This window comes from Phodopus roborovskii, unplaced genomic scaffold, assembly GCF_943737965.1.
Source record: "Phodopus roborovskii unplaced genomic scaffold, PHOROB, whole genome shotgun sequence".
In the NCBI taxonomy this organism is placed as follows: domain Eukaryota; kingdom Metazoa; phylum Chordata; class Mammalia; order Rodentia; family Cricetidae; genus Phodopus; species Phodopus roborovskii.
The window spans coordinates 4969160-4991017 of NW_026126416.1; the positions used below are offsets into that span (position 1 = coordinate 4969160).

The 21858-nt window shown below is 55.0% G+C and overlaps 1 protein-coding gene across 1 annotated transcript in view; it reads right to left on the reverse strand.

The window, feature by feature from the left end:
* Nucleotides 1–3542: 3542 nt before the first annotated feature.
* Nucleotides 3543–21858, reverse strand: part of Kif21b (kinesin family member 21B) — a 46841-nt gene continuing 28525 nt past the window's right edge. Inside the window, exons 21-35 of the mRNA XM_051183207.1 lie at nt 21751–21852; nt 20464–20629; nt 20239–20290; nt 19988–20045; nt 18784–18989; nt 18627–18704; nt 17131–17244; nt 15157–15195; nt 13193–13329; nt 11691–11871; nt 10442–10606; nt 9731–9848; nt 9334–9504; nt 8643–8842; nt 3543–7726 (exon numbers count right to left, since the gene is read on the reverse strand). Of these exons, the coding sequence (XP_051039164.1) occupies nt 7672–7726; nt 8643–8842; nt 9334–9504; nt 9731–9848; nt 10442–10606; nt 11691–11871; nt 13193–13329; nt 15157–15195; nt 17131–17244; nt 18627–18704; nt 18784–18989; nt 19988–20045; nt 20239–20290; nt 20464–20629; nt 21751–21852 (1842 nt within the window). The 3' untranslated portion in view covers nt 3543–7671. The remainder of the gene's footprint in view (nt 7727–8642; nt 8843–9333; nt 9505–9730; nt 9849–10441; nt 10607–11690; nt 11872–13192; nt 13330–15156; nt 15196–17130; nt 17245–18626; nt 18705–18783; nt 18990–19987; nt 20046–20238; nt 20291–20463; nt 20630–21750; nt 21853–21858) is intronic.

Sequence of the window (21858 nt, forward strand, 5' to 3'; positions counted from 1 at the left end):
GTCAGTTTGTGGTCATGAGGTTGCCTTCTGTGTAGAAACCCTCTGGGTCAGGTTGGCTTCTCTGGGTCCTTCTGCTTCGTGCCTGCTTTCATGTGATCTAAGGCCACAGTGAGCACTTGTTAGACACATGCGGCATCTAGAACTCATTTGGACTAACAGCTGTTTGCTTTGTTTCTATATACAGGGTCTTGGCCATGTTCCCAGGCTGGACCCAAACTCATATTCTCCTGCCTCTGCTTCCTGAGTGCTGGGATTACGGATGTGTGCCACTGTAGCCAGCCTTTATTTGAGATACTGTCTTGCTACATAGCCCAGGCTGCTTCTGAACTCTCGTAGAGGCTGGGCAGTGTTCTTGTTGGTAAACAGCACCGTCCCCTGGCCAGCGATTGACTTGGGTCTTTGTGTGTGTGTGTGTGTTCACTGAGAGTGTGGTTAACTCTGTAGGTAGAACCATGCTATAAAAAGCATTATGGCTGGGCACCGCCCAAACCACAGCCCCAAAGTATCCTTCCCCTGACACACGGAGGGACTGGATCAGTGCTTGCTGTTTCTTATGCCACTGTTGGAATCAGTCTTACTGAGATCTGCCTGACAGTGAGTCCTTGGGGTGTTCTGGGTCTATACAGGGTCTCCTCTCCCTCACCATCCTGTCTCCTGCTAGCTCAACCTTCAGTCACTGGGAAAGCTTATAGGAAACCATATCATTCCTTAAAAGAAATGCAGGCTCCTTCAATGGGTGAGCATGCTTGGACTTGGCTGGAGCCCTGTCCGCTGTGAAGCAGGGTATGGCTTCACAGGCCCATGCCTTGAAGTTCCCAGCTGTCTCCTGCACACAAACTTCCAAGAACCTGAGGTTCCCGACACCCAGGAGGCAGAGGCAGGCAGATCTCTGTGAGTTCCAGGCCAGCCTGGTCTACAGAGTGAGTTCTAGGACAGGCTCCAAAGCTACATAGAGAAACCCTGTCTCGAAAAAACAAAACAAACAAAAACAAAAACTAGGACCCGAGATGCCTTCTCCTTGCTGGTCCTCCCTAGGCCCACATCTTTCTGGCATTATCTTTTAAGCTCACCTGCTTGCAAACAAACCCCAGGTCTTGCTAATCTCTTCATCAGCCAGGAGGTTTTTGCTCACACTTTCCCCTTGGCCTGTTTCCCTGGCTTATTTTTATTTCCATCAGCTGCCATCCGTGACTGCTAGGCAGGAAGCCTTCTGGGCTAAACACTTTATTCATGGGAGTAAATGGAAATAGGCAAGATTCACTAATACCTTATAGCTCCTTCTCTGCCCCGAAGGACAAATGTGCAGGGGTAAATACTGTATCATATCTTAAAAATAAAATCAAACAGGACAACCAGTAACTGGGTTTTGGGATAAAACCTCCTGCAAGACTGGGTGTCCCCACAAGTCACCGCGCTGGATTCGAGGGCCTCTTCTGTCACTGCAGCTCGTTCGGTTTGCCTTCCCAGGCCTCAATTCCCTTTGTGTGTAAGACGAGGGGTTTGGAAAAATACGTCTTTTGAGGTGCCACAGGACCTAGACAATGAACAGCAGGCATCCAGTTCTAGTGAGAGGCTTAGTGGCTGGTGTCTGCTTTACAAGCACAGTGGTCTGAGATCACCCTCCTGGAACCCGCCGGAGGCAGCAGAGCGTGTGGGTGCACACATGTAACCCAAGCTCTGCAGAGCCAGAGACTGGAGGATCGCCGGGGCCGGATGGCCAACCAAACCAGAAAGCTCTCAATTCAGTGAGACCCATCTAAAGTAAGGCAGAGCCCAGGCCTGATAACACTCGGGAGGGAGGGGCAGGCACGGCTCTCTGCATAGTGAGTTCGAGGTCAGCCAGGTCTATATAGTGAGTCCCTGTCTCAAGAAATCAGAAACAAATAAAATACAAATAAATAAGCAAGGTGGGGGGAAAAGGATTTCTATTTTTGTTTCCACAGAAAATGAAAAGATGTGGATTCCTTCCAGACTAATGTGGTTTGATCAAGCCAGACCACCTGAAACAGAGTACCAGGTGATCCTACATTCAAAACAGCTGGACAAAGCAGCCTGACAGACTACAGCCAGGATTTCTGAATCTTCTTCGAATCCCCCCAGCAGGAAGTAGTTTGGAAAGAATGACGCCCAAATTCCCAAATATTGTCTATAAATGTTTGTTTTCATTTAAATGGACTTGGTTATATAAAATAAATAAAAAATGGAAAATAGAGAAAAAAATAAAAGGTCAAAATTGATATTAAATTGTAATTTAATAAGAAAATGAAACTAGAGTTCATGTAAAAGAAGAAAATGACAGTTTTATAAAAAAAAAATAAACAAGGTGGAGTGTGGTTGAGGAAGATATTTGGGACACACACATACACACTTAAAATTTTTTTTTGAGACACACCCAGTCCGGTGGCCATACCCAGTTGTCACTTCACACGGTTCACAATGGGCTGCATCTGTCCATGGAATAGAACCGGATCTTAAGTAAAACATGAGCTTTGGGTAACAAGGGTGGGGCAGGAAACTGGCATGGGGCGGGGCTCAGGGGGCCAGCCAAAATCAATGATCTTCAGGGAGCCATCCCATTCTCCAGGGCAGGAGGCTTTGTGCCTGCCCAAGGGGTTGGGACGTAGGGCAGGACTGCCCACTGGGTCTCCCTTTGCAGCTACGGGTCCCCTCCCACTTGCTCTTCCCCAGGAGGAGCAGAAGCCTCTTTCAGAATCCTCCCCAGTCTGCACGGAACGTTCCAGGCTTATGTGGGCTCAGAAGCCACTTGGCTTTTCCATTTTGGAAACAAAGTAACAAAAGACGCTTCCCGCTACATAGAGGGTGTGGAACCTTCTAATCTTAGACCGTATCAAGGAGAGGGCCAGACACACCAGAGAGTGTGCAGAGATAGGTGGAGGACAAGACAGAATGTTTTGGGGCTGGAAGGGGAAGTCAGTAATACGCCATGTGCTTAGCATGCCTGAGGCTCTGGGTTCCATTCCCAGCCCTAAAAAATGAAAAGGCTGGTGGAAAGCAGAGCTTTTCCAAAGGCTGAAAAATGCTGACCTAGTAATGGTGTCACAGCCATCGAGGAACTGGTTTTGTATATGAGGTTTTCAATATATTGACAACGAAACATGTCCAGTATGTACCCCACACAGGCAGTCCCGAGCCCTAGAGAAGGCAAGCGGGCTGCTTTGGTGACGAAGGCTGATGGAATGAATCCCAGCCCCGTCCTGATCCTGATTTGTGGCGGTTCTCCTTTCATTCAGGAACGGGGATGATCTAACAAATGCCCTGAACAGGACCTCGGTACTGTATGCTCAGTTGGTGCCAGTGCCCTGCTCTTGAACGACTGTACCCACCGCAGGCCCTGCAGGGTACATGGAAGGTGGAGAGAAGGTAACATCCTCCAAGGAACCCTAAACTCCTCGTAGAGCGCTGTTCTCCCATGGGGCTCAAACACAAAGACCCGTCTCATAGACCGGCCCCCTAACCAACTTCCCACCCCTAAAAAAGTGCCGCCAGCCACAGGTCGACAGCCCACTAGCCACACGCCGGCAGACAAGGGCCATTCGGGTTTTATTTATGACAAATCCTCAGAGCACACACATCCAATTCCATAACAGAAATGTACAGCATGAGGCTTAAATAACTTTCATACACTATGTACAGTCATCAGCAGAGGTACAAAACATATACACACCTTGTGCTACCATGTCTCAGGAGAGCGCATGAGCCAGGAGACCCTGAAGCCTGGGCAGGGGCAATGGTTGTAAGAGCTGGCGGCGGGGTGGGGCGGGAAGACATCAGTGGTCTTTTATGACTTTCAGCACACAGTTGCAGGTGGACAGGGGGGAGCAAGGGCCATCTAGGTGCGGGAGATGAAGAGGGGTGGGCACAGGAAAGAGACCAACGATGTCAAAGAACCCGAGCTCTCCCTGTGGGTTCTGTTCTTACAGAACAGAAATGGCCGGGAAGTCAGGTGGGGACAGCTGGGCTCAGTGGGGCCATCAGCCACTGTTTTAAGCAAAGGAAGCAGTTTCTTGTTGGAAAGAACAAAGGGCCAGATGCCAAGGTTTGGGTCACAGGGTGGGAAGGAATTCGCTGCTCCTGCAGGGCAGGCCTTGCCCACACAAACAAACCAGGCTCAGCCAAGGGCGTGTGGCTGTACCCGGTGCAGACTCCAGGGGAGGGCTCCAGGAATGGGGATAGGGTGGGGCAGAGGATGAAACCCTGACAGCCTCCTGCCTGTGCTGTCCCTGCCACCGCCACAGCCCCACAGCAGGAGAAGAATGGTTTTGTGCTTTAAACTGCCCTTGGCCCAAGCCACGCAGCCTCAGACAGTTCCAAGCCTGCAGCTGGGGCAAAGGTGGGCGGCTACTTCCAGATGCGTAGCGGAAGCGGTCTCTTTCCAAGTGGCTGGTGGTGGTACTCTGACCACATCAGGGCTGGGCAGGGTCAGCCCCTCGATCTTTGCCTTCTCCCCGTCCTTGGCGGTCTCTAAGGGCTGCTACAGGCACAGCCTTCCAGGATCTGGCCGCTGTAGAGTCAAGTCTCTCCAACAAGAGCAAACACTGGACTGGTTAATACTGGGATGGGTCCTGGCCCAGGATTGTGCAGGGAAGGGCTAAGAGTGGGGGCAGTAGGCAAGTTCTACCCACATGGAAGCCAACCAGCTTCGGGAGCATGGATGTGGAGAAGGCTCAGGAGACGGGAGCCTTCGTCCAGGCTCTTCAGGCTCAGGATGGTGGGTACAGCTATAGGCGGGCTTTTAAAGGCCTGGGGTATGGGGGTCTAGGGAAGGCCCCACAGCATACAGAAGTGGCCTGGGCACAAGAATACCACAAGTCCCAGAAGAAAATGGGTGAATCGGGGCGTCCCTAGTCTAACTTAAGAATGAGCGTACGTACCTGGGAAAAGTCTCCTGGGCCCAAGTTTGACCATACTGTCTACCCAGAGGCCTGCTATTGTGCTCAAATCACAGCCAGCTTGTGCTTCCGACAAGTAGGACTCTTGTGCAATGGGTAGAGCTAGAGGCCTGCTCCGACTATGTGCCTTGGACAGTCCTGAAAGAGTGGGCAGGGGACTCCAACATTCCCAGAATACAGCTCAGAATGGCTCTGGGGACGATGCGCTCAGAGCTCTGAAGTATTTCAAGTTTAGTCAATGACACTCGCTGGGACAGCATAGCAGCCCCGCCATGAGGTAGTGGCCCATCAGAGACGGCAGAAGGGGCAATGACGGTGAGCACCTCTCGCGGGGCTGTAAGACCACACTTTGTACAAGAACGGGCCTTGCAGCTTATACAGTAGGGCACCCCAGGCTGGGCAGTGCGGCCCATGGGGTCAGGATAAGTCTCATGTGTTTCTGTAGTTTGTAAACAGTCATGCAGATGGTTTTCTTACAGGATGTGAGGTTCAGGCTTTCCATTCGGGGAGTGAGGGGTAAAGGAGAAGACGCGATCACTTCTGAGCGCCAAGGCAGTTTCTCGGCACTCCCAGGATGCGCGGAGTGCGCGGACGCAGGAGGATCTCTGGTCACTGCAGGCAGACTATGTTCCGGCTGGCCCGCGTTCCAGGCGCATCGGCATCGTCCTGAGCATCCACATACCCGGACTTGACACCATGTCCAGCAGAGGCCACGATAAGTTTCAGCCTCGGACGCAGCTCTGGGATGGCCCAGAGAGCATCTGTCCTCAGCATGGACCCTGGCATCCTAGGGCCACACGCACACGGACAGGCACCAATGTACCTGGCCACAGAGGGGAGGGTCGAGTGCAGATGCACTATGCTAACTGTCCAAAGTCCACACGTCACCACGTCCTCTGAATGAGCTGGGGCCCACGGCTCCCAGAACGTGGCCAGGAAACAGAGAATGTATGGACCAGCATAAGAGCAGGGGAAGCCAGGGATGGAGCTGACCCCTCTCAAGCCCGAGTCCTAGCAATTCAGAGTTGTTCCGACAGGGGGCGCCAGACACCGATTCCGCCTCATCCCTGCAGCGGCGCCCACAGCCCCGCAGAAGTAAGAAAGGAGTGTGGGCCTCCCTGTGCTAATCTAAGAGGGAGGGCCCTTGGCCCAGGCTGTTTTTAAGGCTTGAAAAATCCGTTTCTAGAACAAGGAGTGGGAAAGAGGCTGAGGCGGCTGGCTCCCTGTCCCCTTGCTTGGGGGTCGGGTTGGTGGCCTTACTACCCGAGTCGCCCCCTAGTGGACAGTCCCCCAAGCTGCATGGCGCTGGACCACACAGGGCTCGGGCGAGCACCGGCTCCCTGGTCGTGGGCCGACCGTCTTGGTGGACTCTCTGACCTTCAGGGTCTGTGGGCACGGGGCCCATAGGCATTACACACACGCGGGCTGCGGGCAGAAGGCTGCCCAGCATGATGCCAGGCCTCGGGATGGAGGAAGGCACTGCGGCATCAGGCGGCCTAGAGACCTGGGCTAGACTAGAAGGACGTGAGGGCCAGGCTGCACGGGATGCAAGAGGCCTTGCCCTCCTCCGCACGCGCCAAGCGGAGGAGGGTGGGGTGGAGGGCAGCGGGCTGGAGCGCCAAAGAGAAGACCATCTCCCCACCCCCACCCCCCGCCAAGGGCGGAGGGGAGAAGATGGGAAGAAACTTCAAGTCAGTTTCCAGGAGGCAACAGCAAGACATAATAATAATTAAAAAAAAAATAATAAAAACAATAAATTAGATAACTGCCATATTGCTGACCTTCTCCCCAAAGGAGCTCCGCTGAGGCCTCGGCACGAGGGGACCCCCAGGAATGACTGCGCCCCACTGGGGTTGGGCGTTGGCGACCATAGATTGGGTCAGCTGCAGGACTCGGCGGCTTACGTCTGGTTTCCATGGTTACCTGAGAACTACCTTGGTGGGCTCAGAGGCAGGCGCGGTGGCTCCAGAGGGTGGGGCTAGGAGACACGGAAGAGGCTAGCTCACGGGAGGATGGACCGTGGGGGCGGGGCCAGCTCATCCGGAGGCTAGACGGTGGGGGCGGGGCCAGCTCATCCGAGGATAGACGGTAGGGGCGGGGCTAACTCATCCGAGGATAGACGGTAGGGGCGGGGCTAACTCATCCGAGGATAGACGGTAGGGGCGGGGCTAACTCATCCGAGGATAGATGATGGGGACGGTGGGGACCGGGCTGCTTCCCCGAGGATAGACGGTGGGGACCGGGCTGCCTCCCCGAGGATAGACGGTGGGGACCGGGCTGCCTCCCCCGAGGATAGACGGTGGGGACCGGGCTGCCTCCCCCGAGGATAGACGGTGGGGACCGGGCTGCCTCCCCGAGGATAGACGGTGGGGACCGGGCTGCCTCCCCGAGGATAGGGGAAGGGGAAGGGTTAGGGATGCTTCTCGCTCACAGTGCCGCCCTGGGCTGAGAGCCCAGAGGAAGGGCAGACCTGGCTCAGCAGGAGACAGTGTGGCCAGCTGTGGGGAGGGCGAGGAGCTGGGGTGTGTGTGTGGGGGGGGTCGTGCCCTTGGCTTCACAGTGTCCTCCCTCCCCGGCCTCTCCTTTCTCAGGAGGCAGGGGAGGGGCAGAGGGGACCGAGAAAGGAAGCCGAGCAAGAGAAAGGGCAGCACCCTGCGTCCTCAGTGCACCTGGCTGGTCTGGTCAGGTCAGGCCACAGCTTCCCTTGCACGCTGTGCAGGCCGTGCGTCATCGGAGGGTCTGGCCACCCTCGGCCCTAACTTCAAGGGTGGGCTGCTGGTAGCCGCCGTATGTTCCAGAGCTTCACAGTCAGGTCACTGCGGAGGACAGAGTGAGGATGCTCAGCGCTCGCATGCTGGACGTGAGACCAGCTGGCAGATCCCCGGCCTCCCTCACACACGGCTGGCCTAAGGCGAATACTGCTCAGGAGCGGTGGGGACTGCACCAGCAAGGGGCCGGGCCACGGTCTCCAACACCCTGCAGGCCTCAATGCCTCCCCCTCTGCTCTGGCTACCTAGGCTTCGGTCCCACTGACCATGCTTGCAAGGCAGGGTGGCAGGGCAATCTGTTGGGCCAGGCAGGGCCCGAAGGGAGAGTAAGAAAGTCAAGAGTAAAACAATCTCATACCGTGAGGAAGCAGCTCAGATCGAGGTGGGGGGAAAGACAGGCGAAGGCAAGAGGGGAAGACCGAGAGAGGAAAGGGGAGGGCTGGGGAGGGGTCAGGGCAGGGTGGTGGCGCGGCCCTTTATGGCCAGGACCCGTCGAGGAAGGCAGGGGGTGAGTCCAGGGACGTAATTCCACAGCTTTACCCGGCAGTCACTATGGGGGGAGAGGTAGAGAGGCAGGAAGAGACGGAGGGAGAGAAGGGGCATGGTGGGAACAAGGAGAGAAAAGAAGAATCCGGGCTGAGTAGTGCCCCTGGGACGGAGGGCCTGGCACTGCCTGCACTGGGGGCCAGAGCTGCAGCTGGAGGGACAGAGGCTTGGGCGTGGCGGGGCACGGGCCGGGCCGGGCGAGCTTGCTGGGAGGACAAGTCCTGGCCTGCCCTGAGGTCCGGTGGCTCCCTGGTCCCCTGCCCCGCGCAGTACCCAGGTCATTGGGTGCTTAGTGCTCAGTGAATCCGATCTTGCGGGGGGGGGGGGAACAGCTGCACAGCCCTGAGCCAGCTGTCACACCACTGACTGACTGGAGGAGGGGGGCGGGGAGCAACGGGGCCTTGTGCCCTGCACGCACCTGGACGCCGTGAAGACATATTTGCTGTTGGTGCAGACCGCATTGATGGGGCTGTCGTGGCCCTTGATCTCACCAATGGGTGTGAAGTTGTCCACATTCCAGACCTTGATGAAGCCTGCCCGGCAGGCGCTTAGCAGCATGGGCCGGCCGGGGACAAAGGCCAGGGCGCACACCCAGTCCTTGTGAGCATTGGGGATTTGCTGTGGGGTGGGAAGGGTCAGGGCTGATAAGGTGTAGAGGAAGGAGAGGGCCTGTCCCAGCCGCCCCCCCCCCGGGTGGGGACACATGCATCCCTCTTGCCACCCGGCGGCTCCTGGCATCTACAGCTATCATGGAGATGCCCCAGCGTCCCCAGGAGCCAGGCTGAGCTACGCCGTCAGTCAGGGGACCCAAGAGCCCAGAAGTGTGCACAGTTCCCACACTCAATCTTCTGCACTGCTGGAAAAGCCTTCCGCCTCCGGAAGAGCTAGGCTAAAGCCAAGGGTTCCACGGAAGCCTGGACGGAGGCTTCCACATTCGCACTGGAAGCAAGGACTTTGTGGGGAGCAGGGGTCCCCAGTGCAGGGAGGGGAGGGTGGAGACAGCAGGTTGGAAGGTAGACAGCAACCCAGCCCGTCTTGGAAGGGCTCTGCTAAGGTCTGCCTGGGGCCTTGCCCTGAACCGCCCCGCCCCGCCCCTCCCCTCCCCGGACCTGAATGAGCTCCAGCTGTCGCAGGTCCCACTTCTTGATGCCATTGTCCCTGGAACCACTGAACAGTGTGTCTCCTTGGATCGCCAGGCATTCGATGCCATCATAGTGAGGGGGCTCAAAGTTGTGGGTGGGGCCAATGGTGCCCATCACACAGTCGCCCAGCTGGAACATCTGCCGAGGAGGAGGGGCGGAGCCCAGAGAGGAGCATGCGCGCGCGTTGGGGCGGGGCCATTGCCGTAATCCCCCCCACCTTGTTTTGTATGTGTCCCCCGGGTAACTGGGGGGGGGGAGGGGGTAAAGGTAGAACAGGAGGAAACATGAGGGCGGCATCATTTGGGCCTTAGAGCAGAGGTGGCTCCAGTCAGACCCAAGCTGGTGGCACCGGAGTTACAGGTACCTTCACATAGTGGTCCTTGGAGCCGGTCACTACGAGGTCACGCTGGCTTGAAGTCTGGGCGACCGTCAGGCACATCACTGGGCCGGTGTGGCCTGTCAGCTTGCCGATGGGCTGGAACCTGCAGCGGGGAGAGGTCCAACCGGGGATGACTGATGGGGGATGTCACTCTGTAAATAGGTTTCTCTTATTGGTTAATGAGTAAAGCACTGTTGGCCAATAGGAAAGCAAGATAGGCGGGACTAGGGAGGCTTCCAGGAAGTACTAGGGAGGAGTCAACATGGAGAAAGTTAAGAGAACAGATTCCGGACCCTTTCTGCGGTGGAGACCACGTGGAAACACTTAGATTAATAGAAATGTGCTAATATTTAAGACAGAGCTAGCCGATAAGAAACACTAGTAACAGGCCAACAGCTTTATATCTAATACAGTGTCTCTGTGTGTTATTTGGGGCTGGTGAGGTGGTGGGACCAGGCGGCAGGAAAAACCTGCTCATAACAGATGATAGTTGGTTAGAGTAGGGGTTTGGAGGGTTAGACAGGCCAGTCTACTCTTTCTCTCTGCAAAGCAGATCAAAGACTAGGAGACCAGCTCATAAAGGGGGCTGGGGGTGGGGGGCTGGAGGCAGAGGACTGAGGTCCTGTCCACCCTGTCCACACCATGCTGAGGCCACTGGACCTTTCCTGGACCCATTCTCCTGACAATCTCACTGACCTGTTAAGCTCCCAGATGCGGACGGCATTGCCAGAGGCAACATACAGCATGGTGCCTGAGGGGCTGAGGGCCATCTGGTTGATCTGATGCTCTCCCTGGGCACTGGTGATGGCGCGGGTAGATGTGGTTATGCAAGCATCTCCTGAGATCACCTGGCCCGAGGATCTATTCAGAGAGAGAGAGAGAAAAAAAGCAAAGCCTGAGGTCAGAAGAATCTATCCACACAGGCCAGGAAAACGAGTAAACTTCACTCAGACAAGCTCGGAAAAGCCACTTCTTCCTGGATGCCTTCCCGGTGCAGGCAGAACAACTTCTCCTACAGGCAGGACCAAGGGAGAGCTACACTCTACCTCACAATGTCTCTACAGCCTGTTGGTGCACACCAGCGGTGTGTGTAGACTGGAAGAGCCTAGGGGCAGGCTGTGAGCCTGGTTCATGTAGAAATAAATCACTCCACTTCTCTGAGCCCCAGTTGAAAAAGGTGATAATAGCCATTTGGTGAACTACCCCTTCCCCAGACTTCATTGAAAAAGAAAAAGAAAAAACAGGTTTACAGCAAAAGGGAGTAAGGCAATTTTCCCATAAACCTCTTTCCTTCCCAACATGCATAGCTTCCCCCATCGCCAACACCCCACACCACCACAGCCTTCGCTACGACAGGTGAACCTATGGTGGACACATCACCCATCACCCAAGCTCATGGCATACAGTGTGGCTGGCTCCTCCTAGGAGCTCTACATTCTATAGGTCCAGTAAGACATCATCGGTGACTACTGCATCACGCCGGATAAGCCTGCAGCCACAAATAGCCTGTGTTTGCCTTTCAAGTATCAAGCTAAACAAGTTGTGGCTTATAATGTGCACATAAGGATGGACAGACAGAACCTGACTTCTGGAGAGTTTGTGCCCCTGCTCAGGACCATGATGGGGGGGGGGTGCTCATTTGTGGGGCGGCTGGCCGGCCTGGCTTTGGAGGCTGCTGCCCCCTGCTGGTGTTTTGGCTTCCTACGGGTGTATCCATCTCAAATGGCAGATGTTGGAGGCTTGAGACGAAGGTAGGGGCCCGCACAGGTCAAAGGCTCAGCAACCTGTTGTTCCGAAACTGTCCCCTTAACCACCTTGTCCCCGTAAGGACCAGTAAGGACCTTTGTGCCCACCTACTCAGGCTGTGCTGTGACCAGTGGGCCATTCATGGGGAAACAGCCTTCCCGATCTGGCCTGGTTAGCAGGCCGGTGGTGGAGTACTTACGTGAGGGTCCGAACGCACTTGGCCGAGTCTCGGATGTCCCACACTTTGACGTAGGAGCTGGACACAGAGAACACCAGCCCAGACTGGCTGCAGTATTTGATAGAAACCACGTTGTTGGGGTGGCCCTTGAGAGCCGCGATCTCCTGTCCTGTTACCAGGTTCCACATCTTGCAGCTACGGTCTGCCAGAGACAGGAGAGAGACATGAAGGGCAGAGTAGTGATGTCAGGAGCCAGGAAGCTGCCCGAAAGGAGAGTTTGAGGGCCCTTTGGCGGGGGGGAGGCATTTCAAGCTCCATGTCTGAGGAAGAAGCATGCACGTCTGTGCAATCTCATAAAAAAAAAAAAACAAAAACCTCAGGAGGCAGAGGAGGGGCTGCGAACCGTAAGGAACGGTTAGTTCTCTGGTCATTGCCGAGGTGTCCTGCGCTGGAAGAAAATTCCTACCCATCCACCGCTCGGTATACGACAAAGTAGCAGGCGCACATGGAAAGGCTTGGAACCAATCAACCACACCGCAGCTGACAGCTACCCCCTGCCCTGTGTGTGTAAGCGTATGGGTCACACATACACATACGGATATTCATAGATGTATATACAGGCCCCTGTAACGCGTGCATTCTACAAATTGGTTTTCATTCTTTCTTCTGGTCAAGTCTTTAACTTTTTTTTGCTGTGATCAGTTGTAGCACTGTGGACTTCTGCAGCTGAGACCGACAGATGCAGAGATGGTGTGGGTGCCGGGGGCCTGTGAGTGTGAGTGTGTGTGTGTATGTGAGTGTGAGTGTGTTGTGTGTGTGAGTGTGTGTGTGTTGTGTGTGTGAATGTGTATGTGTGAGTATGTGTTGTGTGTGTGTGAATGTGTATGGGGGGGGGGGGGGGGGGGGGGGGGGGGGGGGGGGGGGGGGGTGTGTGTGGTGAGTGTGTGAATGTTTGTGTGTGGGTGTATGTGTGTGAGTGAGTGTGTGTGTGAGTGTGTGTATGTGAGTGTGTGAGCGTATGTGTGTGAGTGTGTGTGTGGGTGTGTTGTGTGGGTGTGAGTGTGAGTGTGTTGTGTGTGTGAATGTGTATGTGTGAGTGTGTGTTGTGTGTGTGAATGTGTGTGTGAGTGTGTGTGAATGTTTGTGTGTGGGTGTATGTGTGTGAGTGTGTGTGTGAGTGTGTGAGTGTGTGTATGTGAGTGTGTGAGTGTGTGTATGTGTGCGAGTGTGTGTGTTGTGTGTGTGAGTGAATGTGTATGTGAGTGTGTTGTGTGAGTGTGTGTATGTGAGTGTGAGTGTGTTGTGTGTGTGAATGTGTATGTGTGAGTGTGTGTTGTGTGTGTGAATGTGTATGTGTGTGAGTGTGTTGTGTGGGTGTGTGAGAGTGAGTGTGTGTGTGAGTGTGTGTGTAAGGGTGGTAAGCGAGTTCCCTGTATGCTTTTGCCTTCACAGCCCGTGCTGGGAAAGGAATGTGGCGTGGGCGAGAGAACCTAACCCCGTGGGCCCCTCAAGTCCCCACGCACCTTTGGACCCGGTGAAAAGCAACTCATCGGTGGCATCGAGGCAGAGGATGGGCTTGGTGTGGCCCTCGGCCATGGAGACACACTGCAACGGGGCCGTCCTTGCTCCCTTTGCTCCGCCAATGGGGGTGATGATGCCCCTTCCCAGGAGAGAGGGAAACAGGAAGCGCCAGTCAGCCGAGGGGATCGTGGCCAGGAGGACTGACGCTCGCGTGAGAGGGGTCTGGGCTGAGAGGGGGCAGTGAATAGCGAGAAATTCCCGGGCTGCTAGCAAAAAAACGCCACCACGGTCTGGAAGCCAGAAAGAGCTGCGGTTGCCGTCCTCGGCCCCGCTGGAGAAGCCCATGCCAGACACACTGGAAGGAATGGGAAGGCAGAGACGGGCGTGCAGCCAGCCTTGGTGGGGCAGGGCTGAGGACCAACTGCTAGCAGTGACCTCTGGAGCTCCCATCAGCCTCCACGCTTCTTCCTTCGGTGATGAAAAGTGGGGGGGGGGCCGGAGAGAGGAAGGGTGTCCAGGCTGTCACCCTCCCATACTTCATTCGCCAGCCAGCGTTCTAGGGCTGGCGCCTTCCAGCAGTGAGGCAGACAGACACCTATACAGACCCCAGCATGGTCAGACCTGTGCCTGTCATTTACAAAGGGAACACACCTGCTATTCCAACACTTGGTAGGCTCAGGCAGGAGGATTGAGGCCAGACTGATCTATGTAAGGAGCTTAAGGCCAGCCTAGCACATATAGGGAAACCTGTCAAACAAACCAGCCAACGAACAAACAAAAATCCCCTAAAAACTCCAAAGGGGGTATATCAGGGACTGCAGGGGACTGCAGCCCAGCAGGGGGTGCATGGGCGGGGCCTCTTTGGAGCTAGCCTGCCTGACCTGCCTGGACCGGGGATGACACCGGCTTGTTCTGCACAAACGTTCTGGGAGCAGGGTGAGTCAAGTAAGTGTGAAAGCTTTAATATACCTCTTGGGGTTCTGAGGAAGGTCTTTGGGGATGAGACCCAGCTAGGCTACACCGAAAACCACACCCCGGCTCTTCACAAGAGAAGGCTTTAGCACAGCGGTTGGGGGCGTTACCGAGATGACCGACACCACGCTTGTAGCATCCTTGCCTTGGTCAGGTGCGACACCAAGACACTAGCCAGACATGCCCACATGCCAGGTAAGCACATGCATAAATGGCTCTCTGCTTTTGCTCCCAGCTTGTGACTCTGGTTTGGGCTGAGTTAGGCCAAGACTGCCTTGAAAATGGGGTCGAAAGAGGCTGGCGTACCACTGGGAACGCCTATTGGCCTCACTGCAGTCTGGAAGAGCATGGGAAGCGGAGAGCAGAGCTAGAGGGAGCTCTTGTCCTTCGGCTGCCAGGCTCCCCCTTGCTGTGGGGGATCTGTGCTCAGCAGGCCTGAGAGACCAGCCTCTGGTTGTCCTGTGGGCTGAAGGGGAATAGACACACCCACAAGCTGTGTGCTAAGAGATACGCTGTCTCTCTTGGTGCCCTTCAGAGCTGAAGTTTGTAAGTCTCACCCCACCACCAACGCAGGCTACGTTACCATAGCCGACGGCACTCAATAAACACTAGCGGGCTGACGAGGTGCCTCATGGCACCCCTTGCTCAGCGAAGCTCTGCTTTAGCTCCAGGCCAACCCAGGCTTCCGCATCCCTCCCCGCAGGAGGGGGACGAGAACAGAGCCAGCCACAAGCAACTGCACCCTTCCCCACCACAAGCCCTTAGCTCTAGCCAGGCATGGCATAGTCTGAGGCCCATGGTGGTCACCATGAGAGGAAGGAACCATGGGGGGGGGGCATGGATGTGGAAGGGGCAGGGGCTAGGAAAGGCGGGACGGGCCGCATGCTGAGGGCAGGGGTACAGGCAGGAGGGGCTGGTGTAGCATGAGTAAAGAGGAGAGAAGAGAGAGCAAGGAGAGCATCAAACACGAGAGACATTCTGTGTGTACGTGTACCTCAGGACCTCCGACAAAGAGGAGTCGCTGTCATCAGACCTGGGGAAGGGCAGAAAATTAGCTGGATTAGGGGAGAGAGGAAAACACACGCAGGAATGGCGGCAGCAGCAGCAGCAGCAGAGGGAGGTCAGAGGATGGTTATTCTCTTCAGGGAAGGCAGAGAGAGGCAGGGGAAGAGGGCCTTCGAGGAGAGTGATGCGGTTGGGGTGGGAACAGACCGGCCTGGGAGCTGGGAGAGCCACCCTCCCCCAGCAGCAGACCAGGGGGGGGGTCTCTCAGCTAGCAGGGCCATAGGAGTTGTGGGAGGCCAGCCCGCTCTTGGGGAGGTGGCTCCAGGGCTCTTTGCTAGTTCCAAGCTCTCTGGTTGGCCCACTGCGTAAGCTGGGGCCAGCTGTACCACCCCAGCGATGCTCAAGCCTGTCCAAGGACACAAGAACACCCTGCTGTTCTTTCTCTCCCCGAGACCATGCCTGGAAGTTAACTCTCTGCTGCACGTAGGTCCCAAGACTAAAGCTCTGGATAGGACGGAAGCCTGTAAGCCAGGCTAGGATGGGCAGACTCCTACCCCTATCCATGGGGGGTTCACGGAGGACAAGTGTAAGATGGATGTAGCAGCACATGCCTGTAGTCCTAGCACTTAGAGTGTGAAGCAGAAGGGTAAGGGTTTGAGACTTGTCTAGATACAAGTCAAGACCCAGTTTCAAAAACAAAATAAAGAAATAAACAGCAGCCGGGTGGTGGCGGCGCTCGCCTTTAACCCTGGTACTTGGGAGGCAGAGGCAGGCATATCTTTATGAGTTCGAGTCCAGCCTGGTCTACAAAGCCAGTTCCAGGACAGGCTCCAAAGCTACAGAGAAACTCTGTCTTGGTCGGGGGAAGGGGCTTGGGGGTGGGAGGGCATGCAGAGAAAGAAATAGTAAACAGAGTGGCCAGTCAAGTCAATTGCTTGGCCCTGGGGAAAGGTGTATTATGATGGGAGGGCCAGGCATGTCCACAGCATCTGTAGCGGGAGCTGAGACAAAGTAAGTTTGGGGAAGAACAGTATCCAGGGTGCTGACCCGAGGGGTGTGCCCTTCATGGGTTTAGCATCTAGGGAGCATCGTTTTGAGCCAGAAGGGGATGTCCCTGAGAGAGCGTGGGCAGAGCATGTATCAGGTACAAAGGCCAAGCAGTCTATGACCCTGGGGCTCCCCTGAAGGTCACGGCATCGTTGTTGCTCCTCACGGCTGAGGGGTGGGGTGGGGAGGGGAGGGGAGGGGAGAAAGGAGCCCTTTGGGTAACTACAGAACTGAAGATGTTCGCAGAAACGAAACCAGGCATGATGAGGCCCTCCCCAACGGCAAAGTCCACAGCCAGGCTTAGCTAGAGTCAGCAGCTCAGACGCTGGGCGGCTCTCTAGGCAGAGGCTCTGGAGCACATTCTTATGCAAGTCAGGGAAGACAGACAATTCTTGGGCTGATTGGCAGTTCAAATGGCAGACTGAGAAGAAGCAAGGCTGAACGCCTTCTGAATACAGGGATGGCTGAGAACAGAATGACCCCACAGCAGCTACAGCACACCAGAAGCAACTGTGAGCCTGCCACACAGAGATGACCCAGGGGTCTCTGTCCACCGGGCAATGTCAGGGATCACTGGGGGCCTTGTGCAAAGCTGTTGCAGTCAGAACAGTAGCTGGGAGTTTAAGAGGGGGCTTCGGAGAACAGCAAAGACAGCAGAAGCAGATGGAAGGGACACTCGAAGATGCCCTCTGGTATGCTTGCGCCCACAGCTACCACCCCTGACTGTCCAACCCCAGTAAGGTAACTTCCTCTTTTCCTTCCCCCGCATCCCAGCATGCTCCGGGGGAAAGGAGAGACCCTCGGTCAGTGCAGAAAAGATGAAACTTTCAAAGGCCTCATAGCTCAGAGGACCGGCCCCCACAGGCTCCCTCCCAGCTCTAAAGGCCTGCTTGGCTCTCCTCAGGCCTGCCCTTACTTGTCCAGTGCTGACCCCTGGCTCTGATTGCTGGTGAGCCGAGAGAAGACGTTGCGGTCATTGCGGGGCCGGGTAGGCGGTGATGATGGCGGTGTGAATCCCATGTCTGTGGATCTGGTAATTGAGAACAGAGAGCGTCATCAGTGACCACACCCTTATCCACTGAGTCTACCCAGGACTGGGTTTCCAGCTCCTGTACCACCATAAAGCCCCAGGAAGACAGACCCCAGCCAAAATCCTAGATGGTGTTTCAAAATACTCATTTATTTCATGCGTGTGGGTGTGTTCTGCCTGCATTTACAATCGGTGCACAATGTGGGTGCGATGCCTGTGGAGGGCAGCAGAGGATACCAAACACCCGAGAACTGGAGTTACAGCTGGTTGTGAGGCCCTGTGGGAGCTGGGAGTTGGACCCAGGTCCCCTGGAAGAAGAGCCAGCGCTCTTAACCACGGAGCCATCGTCTCTCCAGCGCCTGGATGCTGTTCTTAAAAGCACACCCTCATGATGTATTTGGAGTTCTACCTACTTCCGAAGTTTGTTTGTAGCGCTCCTGGTGATGATTTCCTGTCTGATTCGCAGACTTATATCAAGCAGAGGAAGTGTTAAATGACTCAAGTGTGAGTGTGCGCGCGTGTGCGTGTGCGTGTGTGTGTGGTGTATGCATGTGTGTGCATGTACGTGTGCGTGTCTGGTCTGGAACACACTATATAGACCAGGGTAGCCTTGGCTTGGCAAGGCTTTGACTGGCCGCCTGCCTCTGCTTCCTGGCTGCTAAGATTACAAGTGTCAGCTACCAATCCCAATTATACGGTGACTCTGATTTCTGAAACAGGTCCTCTCTGATATTGCTAAACACTGGAAAGCTGGAAAAGGTTAGAGAAGCTTCAGTGGGGCCCGAGTTACGCTGTCGTGGCTGAGCTCAATACTGTCGGTCGATGGTGTCTGTTTAAACAAGGTGATGCAGACACCACAGGAGACATGGTCAGCTCCTCACAGGAACCGAACTAAGAACAACTCGGCATTCAGGACATCTCAAGGGGATGAACTGTGGACCATAGAACGGACAGTTCCTTAAGGAAGAGTCATGGCCTTGATGGCCTGCTCATCCCTCTTTGGAAAGCTGTCATTGATAATCCTCAGACAGCAACTTCCGTGTGTTCTCTGAGTTCACAGAGGAAGTCTGTTAGGCTACAAGTATACAGGTGTCCTTTCCACAACTCCTGTCCACCAAGGCCACTTGCAAGCCAGTGCTATGGGAATCTGCATTGGTAAAGGCTGGGATCTACAGCACGATCTTTTCCTGGCTCTCACAGGCTGCAATGATCACTCTGAGCCCAGACGCCTCATCATCTAGCTGCAGAGACCACCAAACCTCTTAAGTATATGACCATGGGGCCATCAAGGGCCGTGTTAGCAGGTATATATGGTGGCTAACGGAGAAGAATCTCAGAGCCACTCATGCACCTAAGGACTGGACTGGGACATATTCTCTCACCTGATGGGCTGTCCCCGGTCATAAGACTTTCTCCGGGTCAGAGGGGAGGTGTCCGTACCACCTCGAGACTGTCGAGGGCTGGAAAAGAAGGGTCCAGTGAATCCAAGACCTAACTTTCTGCCCACCGTGACCCATGTACCCGGATCCCCCTCCTTACAAAGTGCTGCCCCGGGTGGGCAGGCTGACCGTGCGTGAGACCTTGTCCCTGTAATAGGGGTCCCGGATAGAGAAGCCCACTCCATTCTCTTTGATCTCAACGAGGGAGGCCAGGGACTTGGTAATGTTCTTGGTGGAGCTGTCCAAAGGGGGTCCCAGGCATTCTGCAGACACAGCCTTCATTTGGGCAGACAGCTTAGGCTCACCCTAGGAAAGGAAGGATGAGTAGATTACAGACTACCTCAACCATCTGATGGACTATGGGGGGGGGGAATAAGAACGGGCCTGAGGACACAGGCCTGCTACCGCAGGTACACGGGAGGCTGAGTCTAACTCAAATAAATAAATAAATAATAAATAATAAATAAATAAATAAATAAATAGCAGAGAGCAGAAATCTAGCTCAAGCTGGGCGTTGGTGGTGCACGCCTTTAATCCCAGCACTCAGGAGGCGGATCTCTGTGAGTTCCAGGACAAGCTCCAAAGCAATACAGAGAAACCCTGTCTCGAAAAATCAAGAGAGAGAGAAGATCTATACGGGTGTGTGTGTGTGTGTGTGTGTTTGTGTGTGTACACAAAACCAGAAATGATGAGAAGCGGGTAAATTCTGAGGAAAATGATACGGCCTGGCCTGAGGGAGAGTTGCTGATGGAAGCCCTTACTTAGACTATGCAAACCACAGAGTGTCCATCCAGAGTGATCTGCTCCGATCACTCCAGGACTAACCCATTGCTCACAGTCTACAGTTTCCCTACATCTGACTTTAATAAGCCCCGGGCCACTGGCTCCTTCCCATCACGCATCCCTCGCCGTCAAGAAAACTTTCTTACTGTTGACTTCCATGCGGTCAAACAAATAGCTGCGGGAAAACACAACTAGGGATCTTTGACCCAGGGGCTCGGGCTGGGAGGGAGTGTTCTGTAAGGCGGAGGTATCTGGGTACAGTGACGTCACAGCGTGGTGTAGAAACAGTTCTAGCCCTTTCTCCCACCGTGAAAAGAATGGGCTGCCTGGTCTACACAGCAAATTCTAGGTCAGTCCCCCACCACCTTCACCCCTAGTCCCAGGCCACATCCTTCTTGGCGCCTCCATTCCGGCTGCAGACAAAGTTGAATAGGAGCCGGAGGCATGGAAATATGATCATAGGGATCGGGCTGAGAGGGGGGAGGTGAGCCCTACAAAACCCCATCTCCAGCAGGGCTTACCTTGAACTTGAAGTCGTCGTGGCTGGTGGAGCCTTTCATGGTGAATGACTGGGAAAAGCTGAGGAAGAAGGCCAGGAAGATTAGGACCATGCTAGTTTAACTGTAACTATCTTAAGTCTCTCTAGTGCTTAGCCAGATGGGTCCCAGAGAGCCTGCAAATCCAAGCTTAACCCCGGGGCCCTATGGTGACCCTTCCTCCACCCCCAGGTACATGCACGAGGCAGCCACTGACTCCCTGCTTGGAAACTCACCTTCCCTCAGAGAACTCTGAGACCTCCTCGTCTGTGCTCGCGTAGCCATTCTCTGAGGGAACGGGGGATAGGGAAGAAGGTGGTTGAGAGACCCCGTGGGAGAATGTGGAAAAGGGACACAGCCTTTCTCCAGCTGTGCTCCACTAGGGTCAGACCAAGGCTCTGGAGGGATTCTCAGGCAGGGTGTTGTGGGAGCTGGAAGGCCTCCCCCTCACCAAAGCATACCCTGCTGCACATTGTAGATGAGGGCCTGCAGCTCAGGGTACGCCTCCGCCTTCTCACGCAAAGCGTCTAGGAGCAGGTGGTTCTGGGAAGAGCCCGTCATGTCTGTCTGTCTTAGCCGTCCTTCCAGCAGCCGGATCTGGGCTTCCTTCTGTGCTACCTGCAGTCCCTGGGTACCAAGAGCAAGACCTGGACTTACTCTTCGTAGCCTGTGGTTGATGCTGTAGCCCTCAGGCACCTACACAGACACAGACAGACACACAGACACAGACACAAACAGACACACAGACACACACACACACACAGACACATATTCACACACAGACAGACACACACACACACAGACACATATTCATACACAGACACAAACACACACAGACACATATTCACACACAGACACACACACAGACACACACACACACACACACGTGAAGGTTACCCTAGTGTATACTACTCTATTATGGATAGACTTACAACCCCTTATTCAATGCATATGTCTCAACCCCCATTACCACAGACTGTGACTGTACTTGGAGACAGGATAATATGAGGTCATAGGGGTGATCCCCAATACAGTATGCCCGGGGTCCTTATAACAAAGATCACGATAAGCCACTCAGAAGAAAGATCCCGTAAGGACGTGAGAAGAAACAATGGCCATGGAGAGAGGCTTCAGAAGAAACCACCCTGCTGATACTGGGATCTTGGACCTGGGGCATCCCTGGTGTGCCGGCTAGACTCCCCAGTCTGTGATGCTTTGTCACGGCGACCCTAGTACACTATTATAGTCCCCTAAAACACAAAGCAACTCTGAGGAGCCACTGGGGTCTGGCTAAGAGTTGGGCGGGATGGCTAGCTGGTGTCTGTACCCAAGACTCAGACCCTGGGACGGGCAGGAAGAAACATTCTCCAGCCCAATGACTCCTGGTAATCTAGTACACAGGGGGCGGGGGGTGTGTGGAATGTGATTCTTGTTTCCTGCTCCCCGATCCCTAATGTACACACATTTCTCCCTCTGCTCCAACAGACCCAAGCCCAGTCCTGCTGTGGATGGGCCTGGGCACCTTTAACTGAAGCCGTGTAGCGTACCAAGCCCCTTACGTGGGAGCATTCTGTACAGCTAGCTACACGCTCTGCGTCGTCAGTGCTCTGGTTTTATGGCCTCAGAACTGGAGGCTTGCAGGTTCAGCACTTGTCCCAGCCTGTGGATGACGCAGGCGAGAAGGAGCCAACCCCGTGGGCTTCACCACCAGGGTGGCATGCCCAGTTCCGGGGGAGCTGCCGGCTCACCTTGTCGATGGAGGCCTTGAGGAAGTTGTCTAGCAGTAGGCGGGCTTCGGCTAGAGAGCAGGAGCTAATGACCACCGAGGTATCTGTTGAGTCCAGCTCCTCCTTTTT